General features: G+C 50.2%; 1 protein-coding gene across 1 annotated transcript in view; it reads right to left on the minus strand.

Moving 5' to 3' along the window:
* Positions 1 to 798: 798 nt before the first annotated feature.
* Positions 799 to 23,991, minus strand: part of DAZL (deleted in azoospermia like) — a gene marked incomplete at both ends in the record, with an annotated part of 186,514 nt that continues 163,321 nt past the window's right edge. Inside the window, one exon of the mRNA XM_082258906.1 lies at positions 799 to 867. Coding sequence (XP_082115032.1) covers positions 799 to 867 — 69 coding nt within the window. The remainder of the gene's footprint in view (positions 868 to 23,991) is intronic.

Consider the following 23,991-nt stretch of genomic DNA (forward strand, 5'->3'; position numbering starts at 1 on the left):
GTGCAAAAATAACATTTGTAGGGACAATATACAAGTGAATGGTATAAGGTGAGTGCATAAAGCAAAACCTCTGGGGACAAAGCACATGAGGAGTAAAGATATGAGCGTCACACTATGAAGAGTGAAAAAGCATGGCAAAAAAAAACAGAGATAACTCAAAACATTTTTAAAACAGAACATGCTTGAGAAAAGTGACAAAAAAATGTCAACAATAAAAAAGATTAAACGTGCTCTTTTCTTAAAATCATGTCAAATGTGTAAAACAATGAACAATTAAACAATGCTTATATCTAACAAAACTCAGAAACCTTTGAGAGGAGTGTTTTATAGTATATGACCACACTTCACAAACTTATTTTTAAGCAGCATCTACTTGTGGTAAAGGTCTGGTATCATTGCCAGTTGCTGACACTCTGATTCATAATAAACCTCTAAAAATGTATCCCCTCATGAACCAAAACTTGAGCTGGATGGTACGGTCTGAAAAGAGCATTATTAACGAATCTTAGGAGGTAAACTAAAAGTGCTACATTGTCAGCATTATTAGCCTGGGTTCACAATAGGGCGGTCGACTTCTGAAGTCGCCCCGTGCAGCGCGACTTGCATACAACTTCTCTAACAGAGGTCAATGCAAGTCATCCCCCAAAGTAGTACAGGAACCTTTTTCTAAGTTAGAGCGACTTGAGTTGCTCCAATTAGAGAGGTTCCACTGCACTGAATGGAGCGCGACTTGTCAGGAGGCTAATTCGCCTGACAAGTTGCCCCAGTGTGAACCCAGGCTTAGTGTTAGGTGCAGTTTTACAATCCAGGTTTCTCCATGGTGGACCTAAACATGGCTCTTCTTTTGAACTGATGCACTCTTCTTTCCTATAAAAAAAAAGAAATAATGAATAAATGCACATTGACACCATACAAAACAAAAAAATCAAGTTATTTAAAAGATAAGTCCAGGCAAAAACTAACTAATGCCAAACCTGCTCTGTGCCACATTCTAAACCTAATCTATCTAACCATGTAAAGCAAAAATCCCTGTACTTACCTATTCTGCAGCCGATCTGGTCCAATGCTGAGCTGTCAGCGGCGGCTTCAGCATGGAGGCAGGTGCAGGAGAGGTACTAGACAATGGAATCCCCATAGTAAGTCTATGGGTGACATCACTACCTACTCATTGCGCAGCCGTTGTTGGTCCTCTGCTGCACACCGCTTCCTTAGCTGGAGACCATACCGAATCTGGTGCAGAAATCTATTTCTCGTAGTCCACCAACAGAAGTAGCTGCTGCTTTAAATCATAGACAGATGAGTAATAAGCCCCTCCCACTAGGAGTGACCAGGTAGAGCCAAAAGTTTTAAAATGTCCGGGAGGGGGGGGGGGGGGGGTGGCGGTATCCCTGTCCCTGGGTTATTACCCCTGGCCTTACCATTGCATTTTCAGTTTAGTTGCAAGCAGTGAACAACTAAAACCCAACTCCCAAGAGGATTGGGAGCTACATCCGTTGGTGGACTCAGACGAATGGGAATTCCAAAAGCAGTAACCACTGAGGGGTGGGGGAAAGGACAAACTTAAAAGAATGCAATTCCCACGGCCAACTATAGAACATGGAGCCCAACAAGCAACAACTGGGGCTCAATTGTAGCAAAACCACAAAGGAGAAGGAAAAAGTAAACTGCTCCTTAAATGGCGGCCTGCAAAACCCTGCAGCCAAAGGATGCATCCGAGGATGCTAACACATCCACTCTGTAAAACTTGGTGAACGTATGTACAGACGACCAAGTGGCCGCCTTGCAAACCTGCATCACTGACGCCTGATGGTGGAAAGCCCAAGAGGCACTCAACGCCCACGTAGAGTGAGCCGTGACAGGGAAAGGAGGATCCTTGCCCTTAAGAGAATACGCTTCCACCACCGTCTGTCTGATCCATTGAGAGATGGTCGCCGCAAACGCAGCCTGACCCTTACCGGGTCCATCCGTATTCACAGAGTGCAACTTATGAAAGGACTCCGTAGTCTCCAGATACACTCGTATCGGCCGAACCACATCTAAGCAATGCAAGGCAATTTCCTTTGGATGTGAAGGTTTCGGACAGAGTGATCGAAGCACTGTCTTTTGAGATGGAAGTCTGAAACCACCTTTGGAAGAAACGAGGGATTAGGCCGTAACACTACCTTATCCCTGTGTATTACCAGATAAGGAGAGCGGCAAGATAGCGCCGCTAGTTCAGAAACCCTGCGCGCAGAGGTGATAGCCACCAAAAAAAGCAGCTTTCAGCGACAAGGCGAGCAAGAAATTGTGTCTTATGTTCTCGAAAGGGGATTTCTGAAGAATTGATAGAACCAAATTAAGGTCCCAAGGAGGTAACAGAGACCTCCTGGGGGGAGCCAAATGGGGAACCCCCTGAAGAAACGTACAAATCAAAGTGCTTAGCCAAATGGCGTTGGAAGTACACAACCAAGGCCGGGATCTGACACTTAAGAGTGCCCAACGCCAAACCCTTCCTGTAGAAAGGTCAGGATCCTGCTGATAGCAAAGGATCTAGGATGCAGTTTCAGCAATTCGCACCAAGCAATGTAAGCTTTCCGCGTACGATGATAAATTTTCCGAGAAGTGGACTTCCTAGCCTTGAGTAAGGTAGGGATCACAGAATCGGACAAACCCCTGTTCTGCTCTCAACAGCCAAGCCGTTAAAGCCAGCAACTGTAAAGCAGGATGGAAGATCGGACACTGCAATCAAGGATCTTCCTGTAGAGGAAGTGTCCACGGACCTGCGACCTTCAGCCGAATCACTTCTGCGTACCAGGATCTCCAGGGCCAAACTGGAGCCACCAGAATTACCACAATCCCCTCCAACCCGACCCTGCGTAGCAGATGAGATAAAAGTTTCAGCAGAGGAAACGCATAAATTAGCCCGTACTGGCTCCAGGGAGCCACCAGGGAGTCTACTGCATCGGCCAGAGGATCTCTGGACCGAGCCACAAACTTCGAAACTTTTCTGTTTTGTCTGGTGGCGAACAGGTCCACATCCGGGGTCCCCCACCGGAGACACAGCTGGTGGAACACTGGTGGAGGGACCATTCTCCCTGATCCAGGGTTTGGCGACTCAGGTAGTTCCGCCTGCCAATTGTCTACGCCGGGAATGTACACGGGGGATAGGGCTGGGACGTAGTCCTCTGCCCAGCGCAGGCTCTCGGCTACCTCCAGAGCCGCCAGGGCACTCCTGTTGCCCCTTGATGATTGACATATGCCCTGGCCGTGACATTGTCGGACTGGACTCGGACAGAACACCACTTGAGATTGTCCGTCCAGTGGAACAGGCTCAACTTGATTGCTCTCAGTTCCAGAACGTTGATCAGGAGCGTGGACTCTGCCAACGTCCACGTCCCTTGAACATTCAGGGTGCCCAACACTCCCCCCCAACCGATCAAACAGGCATCTGTCGTCACCACCGTCCAGAATACTGGAAGGAAGGATTTCCCGTAGAGAAGATTCAGAGAGCTGAGCCACCAACTCAGAGAGTCCTTGGACCTCTGACTCAAACAGAGGATCCTTGTCCCATTTGACAAGGATCTCCTGCTGCAAAATTCTCGTGTGGGCCTGAGCATATGGTACGGCCTCGAAGGAGGACACCATCAGGCTCAGCACCTGCATAGATGACCTGTGACAAGGTCACAAGCCAGCAGCGACAGAATCGCTTCCCTTAACTTCTGTAACTTCACAGGAGGTAGAAATACCTGAATCTAGGATCATCCCTAGATACTCCAGTCTGGTTGTTGGAACCAGGGCAGAATTCTAAAGGATGAGATTCCAACCGAACTGCTTCAGTGTCAATGGTCACCCCCAAATCCCATTCCAATGTCACAGACGAGTCCGCTCGGAGAAGATGATCGTCCAGGTACCCCAGAATCGCTATTCCTCTCTGTCGTAGCAGAGCCAGGATAGGGGCTAACACCTTGGTGAATACCCTGGGAGCAGAGGCGAGACCAAACGGTAACGCCACAAATTGAAAATGGTCCTTGCCCACCACGAAGCAGAGGATTTGTTGATGACCTTGGCAAATAGGGACATGGAGATAGGCATCCCTGAAGTTGATCAAGGCCAGCAGGTCCCCCTGATGCAAAAATGCCACCACTGACCGCAAGGACTCCATGCAAAATTTCTGGACGCGCACAAAGCGGTTCAGAGTTTTGAGGTCCAAGATTGGACGCAATTTGCCCTCCTTCCGTGGAAAGGTAAACAGGTTCAACTAGTGCCCTCGATGAGGAACTGGTACAATCATGCCTTGTGACAGCATATCCTGAATAGCTTCCTGCAGCCCCGCAAGGCGGTCTGGGGACAGCTGAAGATTGGAGGGAAAAAAATCTGCCTGGCGGACGGGAACGAAACTATCTTGTACCCGGACTGAATTACCTCGTGGACCCACCTGTCGTGCAACAGTGAGGTCTCCAAGGATCCGGGAAGAACTGTGAAGTGGGTGGGGGCGCCCCTTCAGGCAGAAGGGGTCTGCTTGGAGGTGCTGGGGGCAGAGGATTTAGGCTTACCAGCCCACCGCTTCCTTTTCCGCCCGAAGTCTGTTTGGTTTTCTGCGACAAAAAAGAGGCTTCTGGGCTGTAAAGAAAGGACCTCACTTACGCTAGGGGGATTTACCTTAGTTGAGTGAGGAAGGAGTGTGCTCTTTCCCCCAGTGACCGCCTTGATCAAGTCATCCAGGGAGAAACCAAAAAGATGATCACCCTGAAAGGGAAGATCTGCCAAAAGCTTCTTGGAAGCCTGGTCAGCCAACGAGGACTTTAGCCAGATCGCACGTCTGATGAGTACACTTACCACTGACGCTCTGGCCGCGAGCGGAAGAACGTCCAGGTTTGCATCGCATACAAATTGCAGAGTCTGCGAAAATTGGTCAGCGAATTCCAGGGCAGATGACGGTAACTGGGTTACCGTCATTGCCTCTCTCAGAGCCTTTACCCATTCAAACATAGTCTGGGAGACTAGAATGGTAGTCAGGGCAGGCCTGAGAATAGATCCCACTACCGTATACAGATGTCGGGATAAGACCTCAATACGTCTGTCAACTGGATCAGGGAAAGATGAGGATTCTGCCACCGGTAAAACCGTGGCCTTGTGAATTCCGCATATCTGGGGGTCCACCTGAGGGGAGAACCGTCCATTTACGCAAGATCTCTTCCTCAAAACGGGTAGCGTCTAGCCCAGGGGTGGTCAAACTTTTTGACTCGAGGGCCACAATGGGTTCATATATTGGACCCGGGGGTCGGACCAAGATGCACATATGCCAGCGTGCCCCCTTTCAATGCAGATATGCCAGGGCCCCATTTCAATGCAGATATGCCAGCGTGCCCCCTTTCAATGCAGATATGCCAGGGCCCCCTTTTAATGCAGTTATGCCAGCGTGCCCCCTTTCAATGCAGATATGCCAGGGCCCCCTTTCAATGCAGTTATGCCAGTATGCCCCCTTTCAATGCAGATATGCCAGGGCCCCCTTTCAATGCAGATATGCCAGCGTGCCCCCTTTCAATGCAGATATGCCAGCGTGCCCCCTTTCAATGCAGATATGCCAGCGTGCCCCCTTTCAATGCAGAAATGCCAGCGGGCCCCCTTTCAATGTAGAAATGCCAGCGGGCCCCCTTTCAATGCAGATATGCCAGCGTGCCCCCTTTCAATGCAGAAATGCCAGCGGGCCCCCTTTCAATGCAGATATGCCAGCGGGCCCCCTTTCAATGCAGATATGCCAGCGGGCCCCCTTTCAATGCAGATATGCCAGCGGGCCCCCTTTCAATGCAGATATGCCAGGGCCCCCTTTCAATGCAGATATGCCAGGGCCCCCTTTCAATGCAGATATGCCAGGGCCCCCTTTCAATGTTAATATGCCAGGGCCCCCCGCGAGACCAGTGCACTTACCTCAGGCAGCGCTTCTCTTCTGTCCCCCGGCGTCTTCTCGAGTCCTCAGTCCTCCTCCTCGGCCAATGGCATGGGGTTTGCCTTTCGGCCAATCAGGAAGCGGGAGGACCCTGATTGGTCAGGAGGAGGATCCGTGTGACAATAGCGAATTTTCATTCGCTATTGTCACACAATGGGCGGGCTCGGGGCGCACTGCTCTGTGCGCCCCGGCCGCCACTGCCGATGTGCCTCGGGCGGCCCGGGGGTTGGGGAACACTGCACGCTCCGCGGGCCAGATTAAAAGGTTTGCCCATTCCTGGTCCAGCCAAACGTTTGGGAACTGCAAACGTGCGATTAGGTCGCCCCCATTGTTCCTCCACTAAGGCGGACAAGACTTTGGGACAAGGGAAAACCTTGGCCGATTTCTTGGGGGGTCTGCGTTGCCGGTGACCATATCGGCCTCAGAATCTGAGGTCTGAGATGAGACAGGCGAGGGCTGAGGGCGTGTCTTAGTAAATGCTGCCGCAATAACTTTGTCCATTTTTCTGGACATTTCTTGCATCACAGATAATAAAGTCACATCATGAGCATTAGAAGCGGGCCCCAGCGATACATCTAGGGTCGCTGACAAACGTGGGGAATCCATGTTAGACAAATGGCCAAACAGTAGGATTGCACAGAAAGAATGTAAAGAGCAGACAGGGAAACGGGGTAACACCGGAACCTGCACCGCAAGGGGTAAACAGAAGCTTCTCCTGAAAACAGGAGCAATGGCCTAAGAGGGAGCAATCCACGCCCAATCACCAAATATTAACACCCCTGAGGCTAAGTGAGGTTACAAAAGTCACCACAGGTCCCAGCAAGTCCGCCGCTACCTTTAAGAGGCGATCGTGATGCACACAGCGCTACTCCAGGGGATAATACTAAGCCCCCTAAAGGCCTGAACCCCCTCTGAAGATGAAAAGGTGAAGGCCAGAGTAATGACTCTTTTAGAGTAGTTACCAAATGGAGAACACAGCAAGGTCCATCAGCAGCATGGAGAAGAGAAAGTAAAAGGAAACGCCCCCACGCCCAAAAGAGCCAGAAGCTCCTGTGCCGTTTCGTCTCTGGCTCCAGCAAAATCGCCACTGGCATGACAGTGATACCCAGACAGGCTTCTAAGGCCTGTTAAGGTTGCAGGCCACGGCAAAATGGCGGCTACGCGCCGATGAGCATGTGACCCCGGGCCTAGTGAGGCCTACCCTAGTAACAGGCCTGGGGGGCCTGGCGGGGGTCATCCCAGCGGATGAACCCCCCCAGGTAGTGGTATGCGACAACCATGTACCCCCCTCAGAGGCCTCCTCCCCCACCATCCACTACCCAGTCAGTATAGCACCTGAAGCGACTTAGATAGGGGACCCCCCCACTAAAAGTGTCCCGGTGGTCCGGAGCCCAGGGTAGGGAGAGGTCAGGGTAGAAGGGGAAGGTCCCAGGTGACCCCTTATAGTAAAGGAGGGTGGCAGGAAGTATACGTACCCGAGGGTCCTACTCATCTATGGAGGAGCCCACATCTGCCCCAGGCCTGCTAACCAGACGGGGGGTACCCTACTTACAGGACCACGCTGCTGAGGGTGGGCGTCCATCCTGACAGACTGCACTGTTGGCCAAGGTGCACGCTGCGACACTGGCATGCCAGGTGTGTGCGTCCCAGCGGGGTGTTTCACACGCAGGCCAGTCCCTGTCTGTGGGACTATATTCGCTATGGAGACCCAGCGCGGAGCTACGGTCTGCAAGCGCTCACTGGCACAAATTGGGAGACCGCAAGGCTCTCATACAGCCAGTCCGAAACCCAGCCGGCATTCCACAGGAACTGGAGTCAGCAGCAACAAAAAATAAATAAAAAAGGTTCCCTTTAAGACGTTTAAAAACAGAGCTAGGACAAAAAGGTTCCAGCAGGGAGCCGCTCAGCCACTTGTAAGTCCAGGCAGCTAAAACTGAAGATGCAACAGTGAGGCCAGGGGTAATAACACAGGGATCCCGCCCCCCTGGACGTGTCAAAGCTTTTGGCTATACCTGGTCACTCCTAGTGGGAGGGGCTTATTAGCCATCCGTCTATGATTTAAAGCAGGTCATTGGTGGACGAAAGAGAAATGGGATTTTTGACTTACTGTAAAATCAATTTCTTTGATGTTCGTTGACGGACACAGCTCCTGGTATTCATAACTATTGGGTTATACTACTCCCTACAGGAGTTGGACACTAGGCAGAAAATAATTCTGGCTACACTCATGGGCAGTCCCAGGGTGTATACTCCCTCTGCTATAGCCACTTTGTTTTGTTAAAAGCAGTGTCAGAAGAATTACAACTTCAGAGGGGTGGGTGCGGTGTGTCTCAATTAACATTAGAAAAATGGATTTTACGGTAAGTCAAAAATCCCATTTTCTCTCTCGTTCATTGATCGACACAGCTCCTGGTATTCATAACCATTGGGACGTCCTAAAGCAGTGTAAACCAGGAAGGATTTACCCCCTTAATTAAATAGTACTGTGGCTACATGCTTACACAAAAGTGCCCCACATTGCCCAATGGAACTATCCATCAAGCAAAACATTTTGCCAACTGCCGAACTGTTGGCGTAGTCTACCTGTTACTCTGTACCTGCCAATGTTTTTACATTGGCAAAACGAAACAAGAATTTTGGCAACGTGCCTACCGCCACATTTTGAGCATGAGAAAATCAGATCCAGACTTACCTTTGGGTAGGCATGTGGCCGCAGTACACGCCGGCAAAATGCCCAGGATCAAGTTTTTGATCTTGGACCGAATCCACCCTGGCTCTAGAGGAGGTGACTGGAACAAGTCCCTCCTCTAACTTGAGCTAAGGTGGATCTACCTCCTTAAGGCCACCGAACCCCCAGGGTTAAATGGGACCATATCATTTAAGCCATACCTCGAAGGATTTAGCTCTGGGGGTATGGAAACAAATATACATTGTCTTCCCAGCTCAATACTATCCCCCCTACATGTCATTTCTTACAACAATGGTGTTTGTTTTGTATTATGCTTTCAATTTTTTTTTTTTTTTTCATGTCTCTCTATGCCTGATGAATTATACCAACCTTTGGATTGTTTGCATTTTATGTTGATGTTTTGTATCATTTAACAGTTCTGTCTCTATGATTGCCCCTTAACAATATGTCTCTACGTATACGTTTTACTGTGCACCTGCTCCTTGACAATATATCTATGCAGCATGTGTTTAAATACTGTTATCTTTTATAGCATTGTTCCCTATAAATGTGACAATTATCCATCTACATTATATTATATCCTACTCTGTCAAATTCCCCTTTGATCCATGTTGCCACTGTGCACCAGTGACCAATATTATGTTACATCTGTTGGTTGATCCTTTAGCGTCATGTACATGCTTATATATCTATAGCCATCGCCTGTTTAATGTACCCGTTTACTTTACGGTGCATTTGGCTCACTATGCCCAAGTTAGCAACTTTGCTATGCTCTAGGCTAATATTCCCAGCTAAATTATAGGTTCCAGGCTGTGTCCCCTTTATCTGTCCATCCCGGCACGGTGAGACACACATCGCGCATCAGCGGTGTGTTGTTTTGGTCCAGTTTCCATCTACGCCGTTCCCTTGTGGTCCAGCGGTGACCAATCAGCAGCCGCAGTGTTTTCACACACTTCCGGCTTCGATCGCCGTGCCGGTGAAGCGCAAATGCCGGCCCCGCCCACACTACGTCACGCCGCTGCGTGACACGTGGGCTGGGGGCGGGTCCGGCATCAGCGCTCCAGGAAGCCCTCCCTGTGATGCCAGCTGCAACATATCTCTAGTTACCGGCGCGCACTTAAATAGTGCACCTCTCCCAACACACAGACAGCGCATTCGTTTGCTGGCTGCAGTCTTAACATCAAGGTATTTTTAGCATTTATTCTCTTCCTCGCTATACCACTAAGCAATTCATTGATTTTAAACCCTGGCATTTCATGCAGTTCCTTCCTTATATTCAGAAATATTGCTATATATTTTACCCCACATTTTTGAATCAGGATATAAGCTAACCAGTCACTGTCTGCCTATCTTTCAGATCGGTAGCTTTTATACTGGACACATTTCCATCATAAGAGACTGCTCCTGGCTCCTCCTTTTGAGGACTTCAGATGTCCAGCTAATTGTGGGACACTCACCTGACCTAACAGCTTGGGGTTTCAACTACTCTACCCATCCACAATTTATATTGCTACATATGTCGCTAAACAGATCCACACCAACCAGATGCTTTTAATTCCTGTGCATGCTCTGTAAGCTCAGTTATGACTTAACTCTGTAAGTACTCGCCTTATCTGTTATATACTATGTGAACTGCAAAAATCACTGTGTAACGTGAAAAAATCTTTACAATTCATGGCTCTTACATGTCCATTTTTCTATTACTAGAGTACCGCTTTGAAACACCCCTGAAGAAGGAGCAAGCATTTTGGCTTCGAAACATGTCGGGTTTCAAAGTTCTAGCGATATGAGTTATTTCCTTCTGCCCTTTATATGCTTGCACATGTCTTTTTAACCCATCATTGTTATATTTAATAAAATTTATTATTTTTCTATTTATCCATTTTTCTTATCTTTATGTGCCTAAAAAGTCCCAACTAGGGGAACCCCAGTTTTTTGTATACTTCCTCTGCTATAGCCACTTTGTTTTGTTAAAAGCAGTGTCAGAAGAATTACAACTTCAGAGGGGTGGGTGCGGTGTGTCTCAATGAACATCAGAAAAATGGATTTTACAGTAAGTCAAAAATCCCATTTTCTCTCTCGTTCATTGATCGACACAGCTCCTGGTATTCATAACCATTGGGACGTCCTAAAGCAGTGTAAACCAGGAAGGATTTACCCCCATAATGCTTAATGACCAGGCCATTTTTTGCGATACGGAACTGCGTTACTTTAACTGATAATTGCTCGGTCATGCGACGCTGTACCCTAATAAAATTGATGTCCTTTTTTACCCACAAATAGAGCTTTCTTTTGGTGGTATTTGATCACCTGTGTCATTTTTTTTTTGTCCTATAAATCACAAAAGTGACAATTCTGGAAAAAAGAAAAAAAAAAAAAAGCCAAATTTTTTACTTTGATATACAACATTCGCAAGAAAAAAAAAAGAAAAAAGAATGTAAAAAAAATGTTTTTCTTCATCATTTTAGGCCAATTTGTATTCTGCTACATATTTTTGGTAAAAAAAAAAAAAAATCCCAAGTGTATATTTATTGGTTTTCGCAAAAGTTATTGCGTCTACAAACTAGGGGAAAGATTTATAATTTTTTTAGTAATGACGGCGATCAGTGATTTTTTAGCAGGACTGCGACATTGCAGCGGACAGATCTGACACCTGACATTGACACTTTTGGTGGGACCAGTGACATTACAACAGTAATCAGTGCTAAAAATATACACGGTTACTGGACTGACACTAGCAAGGAGAGGGTTAACACCAGGGGCGATCAAAGGGTTAAATGTGTAATTTTGAGGTGCTTTCTAACTGTGGGGGGCGATGGGCTTGCTGCATGAACACAGACCTCTGCCCCTAAATAAGAGGAACACAGGATGCCCGTGTTCAAAACTGCCCCTAAATAAGAGGATGCCTGTGTTCAAAACTGAAAGAACAGCGGTCTGCCGTGTTTACAACAGCAAACCACCAGTTCTGTCTCCACGGGGAGCGATTGTGGGTGCCCGGTGGACATCACAGCCGCCAGGACCTGCAAATTAGCTTTCCCCATGGCGAATGAGCACGCGCCCCCCCCTAGCGGTCCCGCGAATCGACGTACAGGTACGTACGTCGTTTCGTGGGACAGAGCCGACCTGCCGCAGTGTATGCACTGCTGGCGGTTGGCAAGTGGTTAAACATGAGGGCTGGGAACAACAAAAATATTCCCAAGGCTAAAACATTAGCCAACCAGGCAACAGGAGCTCAACCAAACTGGAGCCAACCTGAAAAAAACGGAATTTTTGTAAAATCTTACCTGTAAAATTCCTTTCTCTGAGTCCTCCGACAGTCGCCGCCTCTTCATATTCGTCACATATGGGGTATTAGACTTTGCTCCGAAGGAGTAGCTAGGCAACAGAATATGTTAACAATAAAGCTTTAACATATCCCACCCTCAAGGGGTGGTCCCCTCAGTCAATACCCTCCTACTTCCTGCAACCATATCTCAGTTTTAGTGGAATAGCAGTAGAGTATACATTCAAACCCCAAAAGAGGGGCGGGGGCGGCGACTGTCGGAGGACTCAGAGAAAGGAATTTTACAGGTAAGATTTTACAAAAATTCCGTTTTCTCTTACGTCCTCCGACAGTCGCCGCCTCTTCATATTCGTCACATATGGGGACGTCCCAAAGCAGTGCAAACATGAGGGGTGGGAAACGCATCCGCGCCGAAAAGGCAACGCAGTCTCCACATCAAAGAAAGGAACCTTACCAAAGGAAGGAAACCAGCTGGGCAACAGCAAAAATAAGTGCTCAACAGGAGCAACAACCCAGGAAAAGACAAAAAAACCAGGGGATACAAAAAACTATCCCAACAGCCAGGAGTCCCCAACAAGGGACCCTATGGAACAGCCGCACTAAGAACCTTGCGGCCAAAGGAAGCATCCGCCGATGCCTGAACATCTACTTTGTAGAATTTTGTGAAAGTGTGCACGGTCGACCAAGTCGCCGCCTTACACACCTGGGCTACAGAAGCCCCATGACGGCAGGCCCAAGACGTACTCAGTGATCTAGTAGAGTGCGCCTTCACAGGCACAGGGGGAACCTTCCCCTGCAAGGCATAGGCCTGTTCAATGGTCTGCCTGATCCATTTGGCAATGGTAGAGGCGGAAGCCGCCATGCCCTTCCGAGGACCCTCTGGAAGAACAAACAAGGAGTCAGTCTTACGAAAAGACTCAGTCGATTTAAGGTAAACCCTTATCGCCCGAACAACATCCAGAGAGTGCAATCTCACCTCCTTCGGATGTTTAGGCTTCGTGCACAACGAAGGCAAAACAATATCCTCGTTAAGATGGAATTCCGAAACTCGTTTCGGTAGAAAAGAAGGATTAGGTCGCAAGACCACCTTATCCAAATGAACAACCAGGTACGGAGACTTGCAGGACAAAGCCGCCAGCTCCGACACTCTGCGAGCCGAAGTGATCGCCACCAAAAAGGCGACCTTTTTGGACAACATAGACAACGAGATCTCCCTGATCTGTTCAAAAGGAGCACGTTGTAACACAGATAGAACTAGATTCAAGTCCCAAGGGGGCAAAGGATCCCTCCTAGGAGGAACCAGATGCCGCACACCCTGAATAAAAGCGCCAACCAAGGAGTTGGAAGCCACGGGACGTTGAAACAGAACGGCCAGCGCCGACACCTGACCCTTAATCGTAGCCAGCGCCAAACGCTGATCGACACCCGTCTGAAGGAAAGACAGCACACGGGAAACCGAGTACGTGCGGGGTGAAAACCCCCTGGACTCACACCAGGCAAAATAGGCCTTCCAAGTACGGTAATAAACCTTCCCCGAGGAAGACTTCCTCGCGTTGATCAAAGTATGAACGACCTCTGGAGAGAGACCCTTCTCCTTCAGGACCTTGGTCTCAACAGCCAGGCCGTCAAAGCCAGCGACTGTAAAGCAGGATGGTAAATCGGTCCTTGAGACAGTAGATCGTCTCGAAGAGGCAGACGCCAAGGAGCGTCGACCGCCAGATTCACGAGGTCTGCGTACCAGGACCGGCGAGGCCAGTCCGGTGCCACAAGAATCACCGTGCTGCGTTCCGAGTGCAACCTGCGAAGGAACCTGGACAGCAACTGAATCGGTGGAAACGCGTACATCAGCCTGTACTGATGCCACGGGGCCACTAACGCGTCCGACGCGTCTGCCCGAGGGTCGCGCGTCCTTGCCACGAACCTCTTCACCTTGTAGTTGAGGCGAGACGCGAACAGGTCTACATCTGGAAGACCCCACTTCGCGCACAACATCTGGAAGACAGCCGGGTGGAGAGACCATTCCCCCTGATCCAGGGTCTGGCGACTCAGATAGTCCGCCTGCCAGTTCTCCACTCCCGGAATGTGAACCGCCGTTATCGCCGGGACATGAGTCTCGGCCCAAGACAGAATGTCGGCCACTTCTCGAGCCGCTCGGGCACTCCTGGTGCCCCCTTGGTGGTTGATGTAGGCCACCGCCGTGGCATTGTCCGTCTGCACCCGAACCGGGCAGCCCTGCAGCCGGTCCGTCCAGCGATGAAGACAGAGCCTTATCGCACGCAATTCCAGAATGTTGATCGGAAGGGAAGACTCCCCCTCCGACCAGGTCCCCTGGGCGGACAGAACGCCCAGAACACCACCCCAGCCCGACAGGCTGGCATCCGTGGTGATTATCGTCCACGAGATCGGACGAAACGACTTGCCCCCGGACACCAACGGGGACTGGAGCCACCACAGAAGGTTTTCCCTGGTGCGATGACTCAACGAGATCTGAAGATCCAGAGATTGAGGTCGCCCGTCCCACCTGGACAGGATCTCCGCTTGGAGACCCCGCGTGTGAAACTGCGCGAAAGGAATCGCCTCGAAGGCCGAGACCATCAATCCCAGACATCTCATACCCGTCCGCAGAGACGAGTGTGGAACGTCCCTGAGGGACCTGACTTCCTCCTGAAGAGTCCTGAGTTTGTCTTCCGGCAGGAAGACCTTCGCCTGCACCGAGTCCAGTATCATTCCCAGATAGGGGAGACGAACCGACGGACTCAGTGTCGACTTTGGAACATTTATCGTCCAACCAAACTCCTGCAGAGTTTGCATTGTGACAGACAGGTCCTTCTCCAGACCCTGTCTGGTTGCAGACCGAACCAGAATGTCGTCCAGATACCCCAGGACAGAAATGCCCTGGGCTCTCAATAATGCCAGAACCGGTGCAAGCACCTTGGTGAAGACCCGCGGAGCCGAGGCGAGCCCAAAGGGCAACGCCACAAACTGGTAGTGATCCTCCGCAATGGCAAATCGAAGGTACTTCTGATGACCCTCGAATATGGGGATGTGAAGGTACGCATCCTTCAAATCGATGGAGGCCATGAATTCCCCCGGAACCAGGGCAGCCACCACCGAGCGCAGGGATTCCATGCGGAACTTGCGAACTCGCACAGAGCGGTTCAGAGCTTTCAAGTCCAGAATCGGACGAACCTTGCCCTCCTTTCTGGGCACGGTGAACAGATTGGAATAAAACCCCCGAAATCTGTCCCGATGAGGCACCGGAACCACCACTCCCTGAGCCCTCAGGTCCCGCACCGCCAGGTGCAGATCCCGCAGGCGCTCTGGAGACAGTTGAAGATTTGAGGGAAAAAATCTGCTCTCCGGCCGAGAGAGAAACTCGATCTTGTAACCAGATCGAACGATTTCCAGAACCCATCTGTCCCTCACACGGGCCAACCAGGGCTGAAGAAAACCGAGCAAGCGTCCCCCCACCCCAAAACTGGGTGAGGGCGCCCCTTCAGGCCGAACTGTTATGGGCCGCAGGTCCGGATTGGCCGGACTTCTGTTTACCAGACCAGGGCTTCTTCTGAGAGCCTTGGCCCTTGAACGGTTTGCCCTTGTAGTGCGGCCGAAAGGCACGAAAGGACCCCTGAGGGGGCCGAAAATGAGCATGCTTCTTCCCAGAAGCCCCCTTAGCCTTGGGGAAATGGGGCAAGAGAGTGCTCTTACCCCCGGTAATCCCCTTAATCAACACATCCAGGGACTCCCCAAAAAGGCGAGACCCATCATAAGGCAGATTGGCTAAGGTTTTACGTGAAGATTGGTCCACCGACCAACATTTCAACCAAACCAGGCGGCGAGACAACACCGCCACGCTGTGCACACGCGCGGCCAACGGAATCAGGTCCAGGTCCGCATCACACAGATACATGACACCCTGGTGGATCTGATCCACCATATCCAGGGTCGCCGCCGAGGCCGAATCGGCCACTAGGACGCGCCTAGGCATCTGCGTCCAACTTGCGATCGCCTGGGCCGCCATGAGAGAAGCAAACAGAGCCTTAAGCATAGAACCCGTAACAGAATAAGTATGACGGGCAAGAGACTCCAGTCTCCTATCCGTGGCATCACGGAAAACAGGGGATCCCTCTGCAGGGATCGCAGTGGCTTTGTTCAAAACCGCAATAGCATGATCCACTGGCGGAGGCACACACCACCGTTCATCAGTGGCAGGCGAGAAAGGATAACGCAGCTTAAATTTACTTGGTACCGCAAAAGGCTTGCGCAAATCGCGCCATTGGTCCTTAACAGCGCGCTGAAAATCAGCATTGCAGGGAAAAACCTGCGGCGTCCTGCGTTTTCTCTGCGTCCCATAAGCCGCCAAGGCAGCTGGGGGACACACCTCGTCCTGCAAACGTAGCGTCTGCTTAATGGAAGCAATCAACTCATCCATGATTGCAAGCTCTTCAGGCGAGCCAGGGGGAGAATTATCAACCCCCTCAACTTCAGCCTCTACCTCAGACCCCACTAGATCAAGAGAGGAGCGGGACCCCGATAGGGGGGTCCCCGCCAGAACAGCCCCATCACCTTCACCCTCAGAATCAGAGGACAGAGCAACTCTGGGCCGTTTAGTAGATTGAGCAGCCACCAGCATTTGCACCTGTGCAGCAAGGCCAGCCACAATAGTGGCTAAATCCCCCCCTGGGGGGGAAACAGCGGTCCCCTGGCTTTCCACCAATACTGTGGGAAACTTGCCCTCCTGAGAATCCATTGCCCCTGTATGCCAGACAACCAAGGGTTAACTGCCCCCTTACAGCAAGCGCGGCAAGCGCAGCCCACCGCACCACACTCAGGCACAATGAGACCCCCACAGGGAATATACAGACTGAATACAGGCAATGGAACACAGGAATAGAAGGATAAAACCTGAGGAGACTCCGCTGCTGCTGCTGCCTCGATCGGTGCCTCCAGGAGAGAGGAAGTGATGCTGCCAGGGCGCTCTATGTAAGCCTATGGAGGCTACAAGAAAATGGCCGCCGTGCATGTAAACCATGCGGCCGGAGCGGGCGCCGGTAAAATGGCGTCGTTTGGCGCCGAAATCGCCGCTCCACAGTGCATAAAATCACACACAATATTATCCCATTATATGGATACATGTTAGATCGCCGCAGCGATCGCTGTATATGCCCCAACATGCTATTAAAAACATGCCCCACAGCACACAGCTCCTCACACTGCCCAGCCTGACATACTCAGTGTCATACAGCTCCCCCCCCCCCTTGCAGCCCACAGCATGCAGCCGAGAGATAGGGAGACAAGCAGTGTGATTAAAGGCAGGTTACACAGTCCCAGACTGAGACCCCCCCCAGACAGACAGGTCCCCACATAGATACACTTACCTCACATGGCGTGGGGAACCCGCACAGGCGAACAAGCCGCTGCACATGAGGCAGGGAGAGTCGCAATTCAAGACGCACACAATGGCGGTTCAGAAACCGCACAGCGTCCGGTGAGGTAGCCACCTCACCAATCATCCCTGCACCGAACAGGGATGGGTCGTTCACTGTGCCAGGAGCGTTACCTGGCTGAACGCTCGATGGCAGACTGGGAAGCCACTGACCCACGACCTGCGACCAGGGGGATCAGCCCGAGACCCAGTCCGCATGATCCTCTTCGTCCGAAGAACTAACTAATGCTGACAAAAATAACAGCTAAGTAAAGATAGAGAGAAAACTCAAACAAAATTTTAAAAAGAAGAAAGAGTCTGGGACAGAAAGTCCCAGCACAGAGAGAGCCAGCCACTCCTGACAAGCTAGACATTAAAACTGAGATATGGTTGCAGGAAGTAGGAGGGTATTGACTGAGGGGACCACCCCTTGAGGGTGGGATATGTTAAAGCTTTATTGTTAACATATTCTGTTGCCTAGCTACTCCTTCGGAGCAAAGTCTAATACCCCATATGTGACGAATATGAAGAGGCGGCGACTGTCGGAGGACGTAAGAGAAAACAATACACCCTGAAGAGGACCAGGTCCTCTAAACAGCAGCCTGAAAAATCTTGCGGCGAAAGAAGCATCCGCAGATGCCAGCACATTCACTTTAGAAAACTTTGTAGAAGTGTGCACCGACGACCAGGGGGCCGCCTTGCAAACCTTCGTCACCGACGCCTGACGACGGAAGGCCCAGGAGGCACTAAGTGCCCTAGTAAAGTGCGCCTTGACAGGGAAAGGAGGAACCTGACCCCTGATGGTAAAGCCAGACAAGGCCAGTCCAAAGCCACTAAGATAGAAGTCTGGGCAGAAGCTTGAGAGGGAAGGCATAAATCAGCCGATAATGACCCCACGGGGTCACCAGCACATCTGTGGCGTCCGCCAGAGGATCCCTTGACCAAGCCACAAACCTCTGCACCTTTCTGTTGAGCCAAGACACCCACAGATCCACCTCAGCGGTAACCCACTGGAGACAGCGGATGAAAGTCCTCCGGATGAAGGGACCACTCCCCTTGGTCCAACGCCTGCTGACTGAGTTATTTTGCCTGACAATTTTCTACCCTGGGAATGTGTACAGCAGAGAGGGCTGGAACAAACTGTTCTGCCCACCTTAGAATTCCGGCTATCTCCAGAGCCACCAGGACTATTCTTGTTCCCCTTGGCGATTGACATAAGCCACTGCCATGGCATTGTCCAAATGAACGCGCACTGGACAACCCTGAAGACGATCTGTCCAATGAGCCAAAGTCTGATCGCTCGGAGTTCCAAGACATTGATCTTGACACTGGACTCTTCCAGCGTTCAGATCCCCTGAGCAGAATGCTTGCCGAGAACGCTACCCCAGCTGGACAGGCTGGCATCCGTGTTGACCACTATCCAGTACAAGGAGAGGAAGGATTTTCCCAGCCGAAGCACCGGAGAACGAAGCCACCATATCAGGGACTCTCTCGTTCCCAGACTCAGCTGGATCCGATTGTCCAGAGACTGCGGAGTGTTGTCCCATTTGGTCAGAATCTCCCTTTGAAGGGACTCCGTATGGAACTGTGCAAGCGAAACCACCTCGATGGGACCTCGTATGGAACTGGGCAAACGGTGTCCGGAGGAACGACCATCGGTTAGACAGCAGGAGGCGAATTGCAGCCTGCAATTTCAGGAGTTTGTCCAGAGGAAGAAGCACTATGGCTAAGGCCGAGTCCAGAGTCAGGCCCAGATAGTCCAGCTTTGTGGACTGAACCAGAGCAGACTTCTGAAAATTCTGAATCCAGCCGAACTTCCAGAGTTCGTATTGTGATCTCCATGTTTTCCACCAGAGCAGAGGGAGGCTCCGCTCGCAGAAGAACGAACGTCCAAGTAGCCCAGTACCACGATCCCCCGTTGGTGTAGCAAAGCTAAGCACCGGGGCTAACACTTTTGCGAAGACGCGAGGAGCAGAGGCGAGACCAAAGGCTAATGCCACAAACTGATAATGCTCATCTCCCACAGCAAAGCGGAGAAAACGCTGGTGACTGGCACATATTAGAATGTGAAGGTAGGCATTCTTGATATCAATAGAGGTGAGGCAATCACGCTGACGCATGGATGCCACCACCATTCGAATGGACTCTATTCTGAACTTCTATACCTGCACAAAGCTGTCTAGCACCTTGAGGTCAAGGATTGGACACACTTTGCCTTCCTTCCTGGGGACTGAGGACATTTTTCCGGGTTTTTACTCAAACTTGTTCAAAGTCGGAACCGGGACAATCACCCCATGCAGGAACAGGTCTTGTACCGCCCCAAACAGGCCCTGTAAGCAGGTCTGGGGACAGGCGCAGGTTGGAAGGAAAAAACCTTGCTGGGGGACAAGAGGGAACTCGATCTTGTAGCCGGACTGAATGACTTCGTGGACCCAGTGGTCTTGCACCAGGGAAGTCCACCGATCCGAAAACCAGCGACGATGTCGCCCCACCCCTGATACGGGTGAGGGCACACCTTCATGCTGAAGCAGCCTTATCTACGGGTCTGTAGAAGCCCAATCTTGGCTTGCCAGGCCAGGCTAGTTTGGATCCTCCTGAAGAGGCCCCGAAAGGCTTTGAGTCCTTGCCAGTCGGCCCTCAGGGACAAAATAACTTCTTACAAGCGGAGAAGGAATGAGCAGAGAAGGTAGGCAAGCATCTACGAGGTTCCTTGCCCTCAGTAGCCTGCGGAAGAAAAAGTACTCACCCCCCCCCCATGAGACCTTTAATGAGGTCATTCAGGGTAGCTCCAAACAAGCGATTTCCTTTGAAAAGGAAGATCAGTTAAGGCCTTTTTTGATGTCTGAGCCGCAGACCAGTACTTGAGCCAAAAGACACGCCAAATGACCACTGCCAAAACAGAGGCGAGCCGCATCCAAAAAGGCATTACAGATAAACTGCAGCCCCTGAACCAACTGGTCCAGCTCAGCAAAGGCAGGGGGAGTTGTTCCCCCTCCAGGTAACAGCGTAAGAGCTTAGCCCACTCGGTCAGAGTTTGCAACACTAGGGCAATGGTGCGGGCCACAGCCTCCACCTTCCGGACAGTCAGATACCTAAAGGGCTGGGACTCTTAAACCGGAATCATGGTTGCCTTGTTGAATCTGAAAACCTGCATTCTTCATCTGAAGGGTCTCATGCACAGATACAATCAGTGCAACCACCAGTGCCTTTTCGTGCACGGTCGCAGACATGAAGGAATCATCCTCACTATCAGAGAATAACACAGGGAAAGGCAGGGGGTGCTTTTTGCTAGCCCGTCGCCCAAAAGCCACCTCCACCCAGAATACAAGGGACTCCAGGACCGCTGTTAGTGCATGGATGGATGGTTGGGACATGCGGCGTCAGAGAGGGGATCAGGTGGGGAAATGTGCTCCAAAGGCTCCAGGAGTCACCAGGGGGACCCTACAAAAGGTGTAAAACACTGCTAAAGGGCAACCTCCACCGCGCTGGCAGCACCAAGCGATCCTCAGCAGGGAGGGAGAGGACCCCACCAGACTCACCACCCAAAGAAACAAGTGCCTGCAGCCACCAGGATAAGGCACTATACATGCGGCGATTGGAAAGTAAAATCATCCAGGAGTCAGCACCAGGGGATGAGGGTCTCCCACCACCGAAATTGCAGCCCACAGGGCTTCACTGTCATGGCGGTCGCTATTTTCAATGGCAAACCACAGGAAAATGGCTGCTGGACTACACACAGTCAAAAACCAGGTCGCCGGTGGCGCTCCACCCCACCCAGCCCCTTATCGCTAGTGAGCGCCCTACACCCCAACCCCAGGAACGGGGGGGGGGGGGGGGGAAGGGTCTGGGTAAGGGGGGTGCCTGCGGGAAGGAGGGGAACCCGGGGGACCGACCGTCCCAAGGAGGGGTCCATGCCACCCCAAAACCCTCCAGGAAGAGAGGGGGGGGGGGGGCAACTACTCACCATAGCAGGAACCAGACGGGCACCGCTCCAGACAGAACCCCTCTCCATCAAAATGGGGGACTGTCTGCCAGGAGGAACTCTGCGACTCGGGCCAAAACACGGTCATATGCGACCTCATGAGGCGTTTTAACTCACAGGCCAGCTCCCGTCCAGTGGGGCTATGTCACGGCTGAACTAGCGCAGAGCTCAGGTGTGCACGCTCGCTGGCCAGACAGGGGTGACCACAGCAATTTATCGTAGATCTCAGGAAAAATTCAGGAGGAAAAACACATTTTTGGAAGATCTTACCGCAAAATCTTTTTCTCTGAATTCCATCGACAGAAGCAGCCTCCATCATCATTAGCCAATTGTGTTTTGCCTCCCCCTGAAGGAGTAGTCTAGGCAGGAAAAATTTAAATGTACACGCCCAGGGGGCCGTCCCACAGGCGTAACCCACCCACCCTCTGCTCAGTAAACCAGTTTAGTTGTAAGCAGTGAAAAAAAAAAAAAACATCCCCATATCAGATGGGCGGGTGCTGCGTCTGTCAATGGACTTCAGAGAAAAAGATTTTACGGTAAGATCTTACAAAAATCTTGTTTTCTCTATCGTCCATTGATAGACGCAGCCTCCATCTTCGTAAGCTAATTGGGACGTCCCAAAGCAGTGTAGGCATGAGGGGTGGGAAGAACGCAACCAGAAAGCAACGTAAACTTCGAGGCTAACTTAGCCCACTGATTAACAAGGAGCTCAACCAAACAGAAGCTCACGACCCCTACGAGAAACAAAAAACATTCTATTACGAAACAGTAGCCTGCAAAACCTTGTGGCAAAAAGAGGCACCCGAAGATGCAAACAAATTCACCTTGTAGAATTTTGTTAAGGTGTGAAAAGACGACCCAAGTCGCTGCCTTACAAACTTACAACGTACAACAGAGGCCTGATGGCGAAAAGCCCAAGAGGCACTCAGCGCTCTAGTAGAATATGCCTTCACAGGGAAAGGAGGAACCCGCCCTTGAGTGAATAAGCCTGAACCACTGTCTGCTTCAGACTCAGTAACCGTCAGAAAAACCTTTATCGCCCAAACCACATCCAAAGAGTAAAAAAAATATAAAAAAAAATATAGAGTGCAGCGCTATAAGAAGAAGAATGAACCCAAAACTGTTCATATATCAAGTGCATAACATTGAAAGGGTTATATATTGAAGTGAATAAATAAGAAAACTCCCCTATTCAGAAATGGAAAATTTAAAGTCCATTATTGAAATGTCCCATAAATTCAATCCATGGGTGAAAAAAATGGTCACTAGTGACAAAAAAGTCTAAATATCTGAAGTCCAAATAAAAGAGTAGAAATCTTGTTCTCCGTTGTTGTGATATTGTGAATAGTGGAATGTGGAACATTCACAAAGGTGCACTGACCAGGGAGAGATAAAGTTCCACATTCCACTATTCACAATTTGTGGGTGATAACGTGCGCACGTTTTATGTGATACTTCATCATAGGCGGTATCACACTATATATATTTTCTTTTTATGTCACTCATTACAATCTGGTCTGGATGAGGAGTTCCTCTCTTCTGCCCCCGGTGGAGGATTATACTTTCAGGAAACAGCACCAGATGACATCTTCTTCAAAGACACCTGAAATTAACCTTGAAGCCTAAGTGACTTGCTTGCCTTATGGTAGTGTAAGTCCACTTGCTCTGGTAAGCACATATATTTACTATTACAACGGAGAACATGATTTCTACTCTTTTATTTGGACTTTAGATATTTAGACTTTTTTGTCACTAGTGACCATTTCTTTCACCCATGGATTGAATTTATGGGACATTTCAAAAATGGACTTTAAATTTTCCATTTCTGAATAGGGGAGTTTTCTTATTTATTCACTTCAATATATAACCCTTTCAATGTTATGCACTTGATATATGAACAGTTTTGGGTTCGTTCTTCTTATAGCGCTGCACTTTATATTTTTTTATTCTTTTCATAAATCTTTTTGTCAGTTGGTAGTGCTGGCAGCTTTTGGTTAGCGCGGTATTTACACCTTTTATATTTTGGCACATCCAAAGAGTGCAAGGCAAATTCCTTGGGATGCTTAGGCCATAAGGCAGGCAACACAATGCCTTAATTGAAATGAAAATCCGACACCACCTTAGGGAGGAAGGACGGATTAGGTCGGAGAACCACTTTATCTCTGTGGACCACCAAATAAGGCGGACAGGACAGTGATGCCAACTCAGATACTCTGCAAGCAGAATAGCCACCAGGAAGGCAACCGTCTGCAACAAAGAAAGCAGAGAAATCTCCCTAATATTCTCAAAAGGAGGCTTTTAAAGAACAGACAAAACCAGATTAAAATCCCACGGAGGCAACGGGGTTCTCCTCGGAGGAGCCAGATGACGCACCCCTTAAATAAAAGAGCAAATCAAGCTATTAGTAGCCAACGGACGTTGGACGTAAACTGCCAAGGCCGACACTTGGCCCTTGATAGTGCCCAAAGCCAATCGCTGCACAACTCCTTGTAATTAGGCCAAAACCCCAGCTATAGAAAACAAGCAAGGGTGCAGCTGCAGTGATTCACACCATGAAATGTACGATTTCCACGTACGATCGATCTTTGACGTCGATTTCCTAGCCTTCAAAGGGTAGGAATCACTGAGTCAGAAAGGCCTCTATCCCTCAATACCTTGCTTTCAACAGCCAAGCCGTTAAAGCCAG

The sequence above is a fragment of the Pelophylax lessonae genome (genome assembly GCF_965119305.1).
Source record: "Pelophylax lessonae genome assembly, chromosome: 5".
Lineage (NCBI taxonomy): Eukaryota > Metazoa > Chordata > Amphibia > Anura > Ranidae > Pelophylax > Pelophylax lessonae.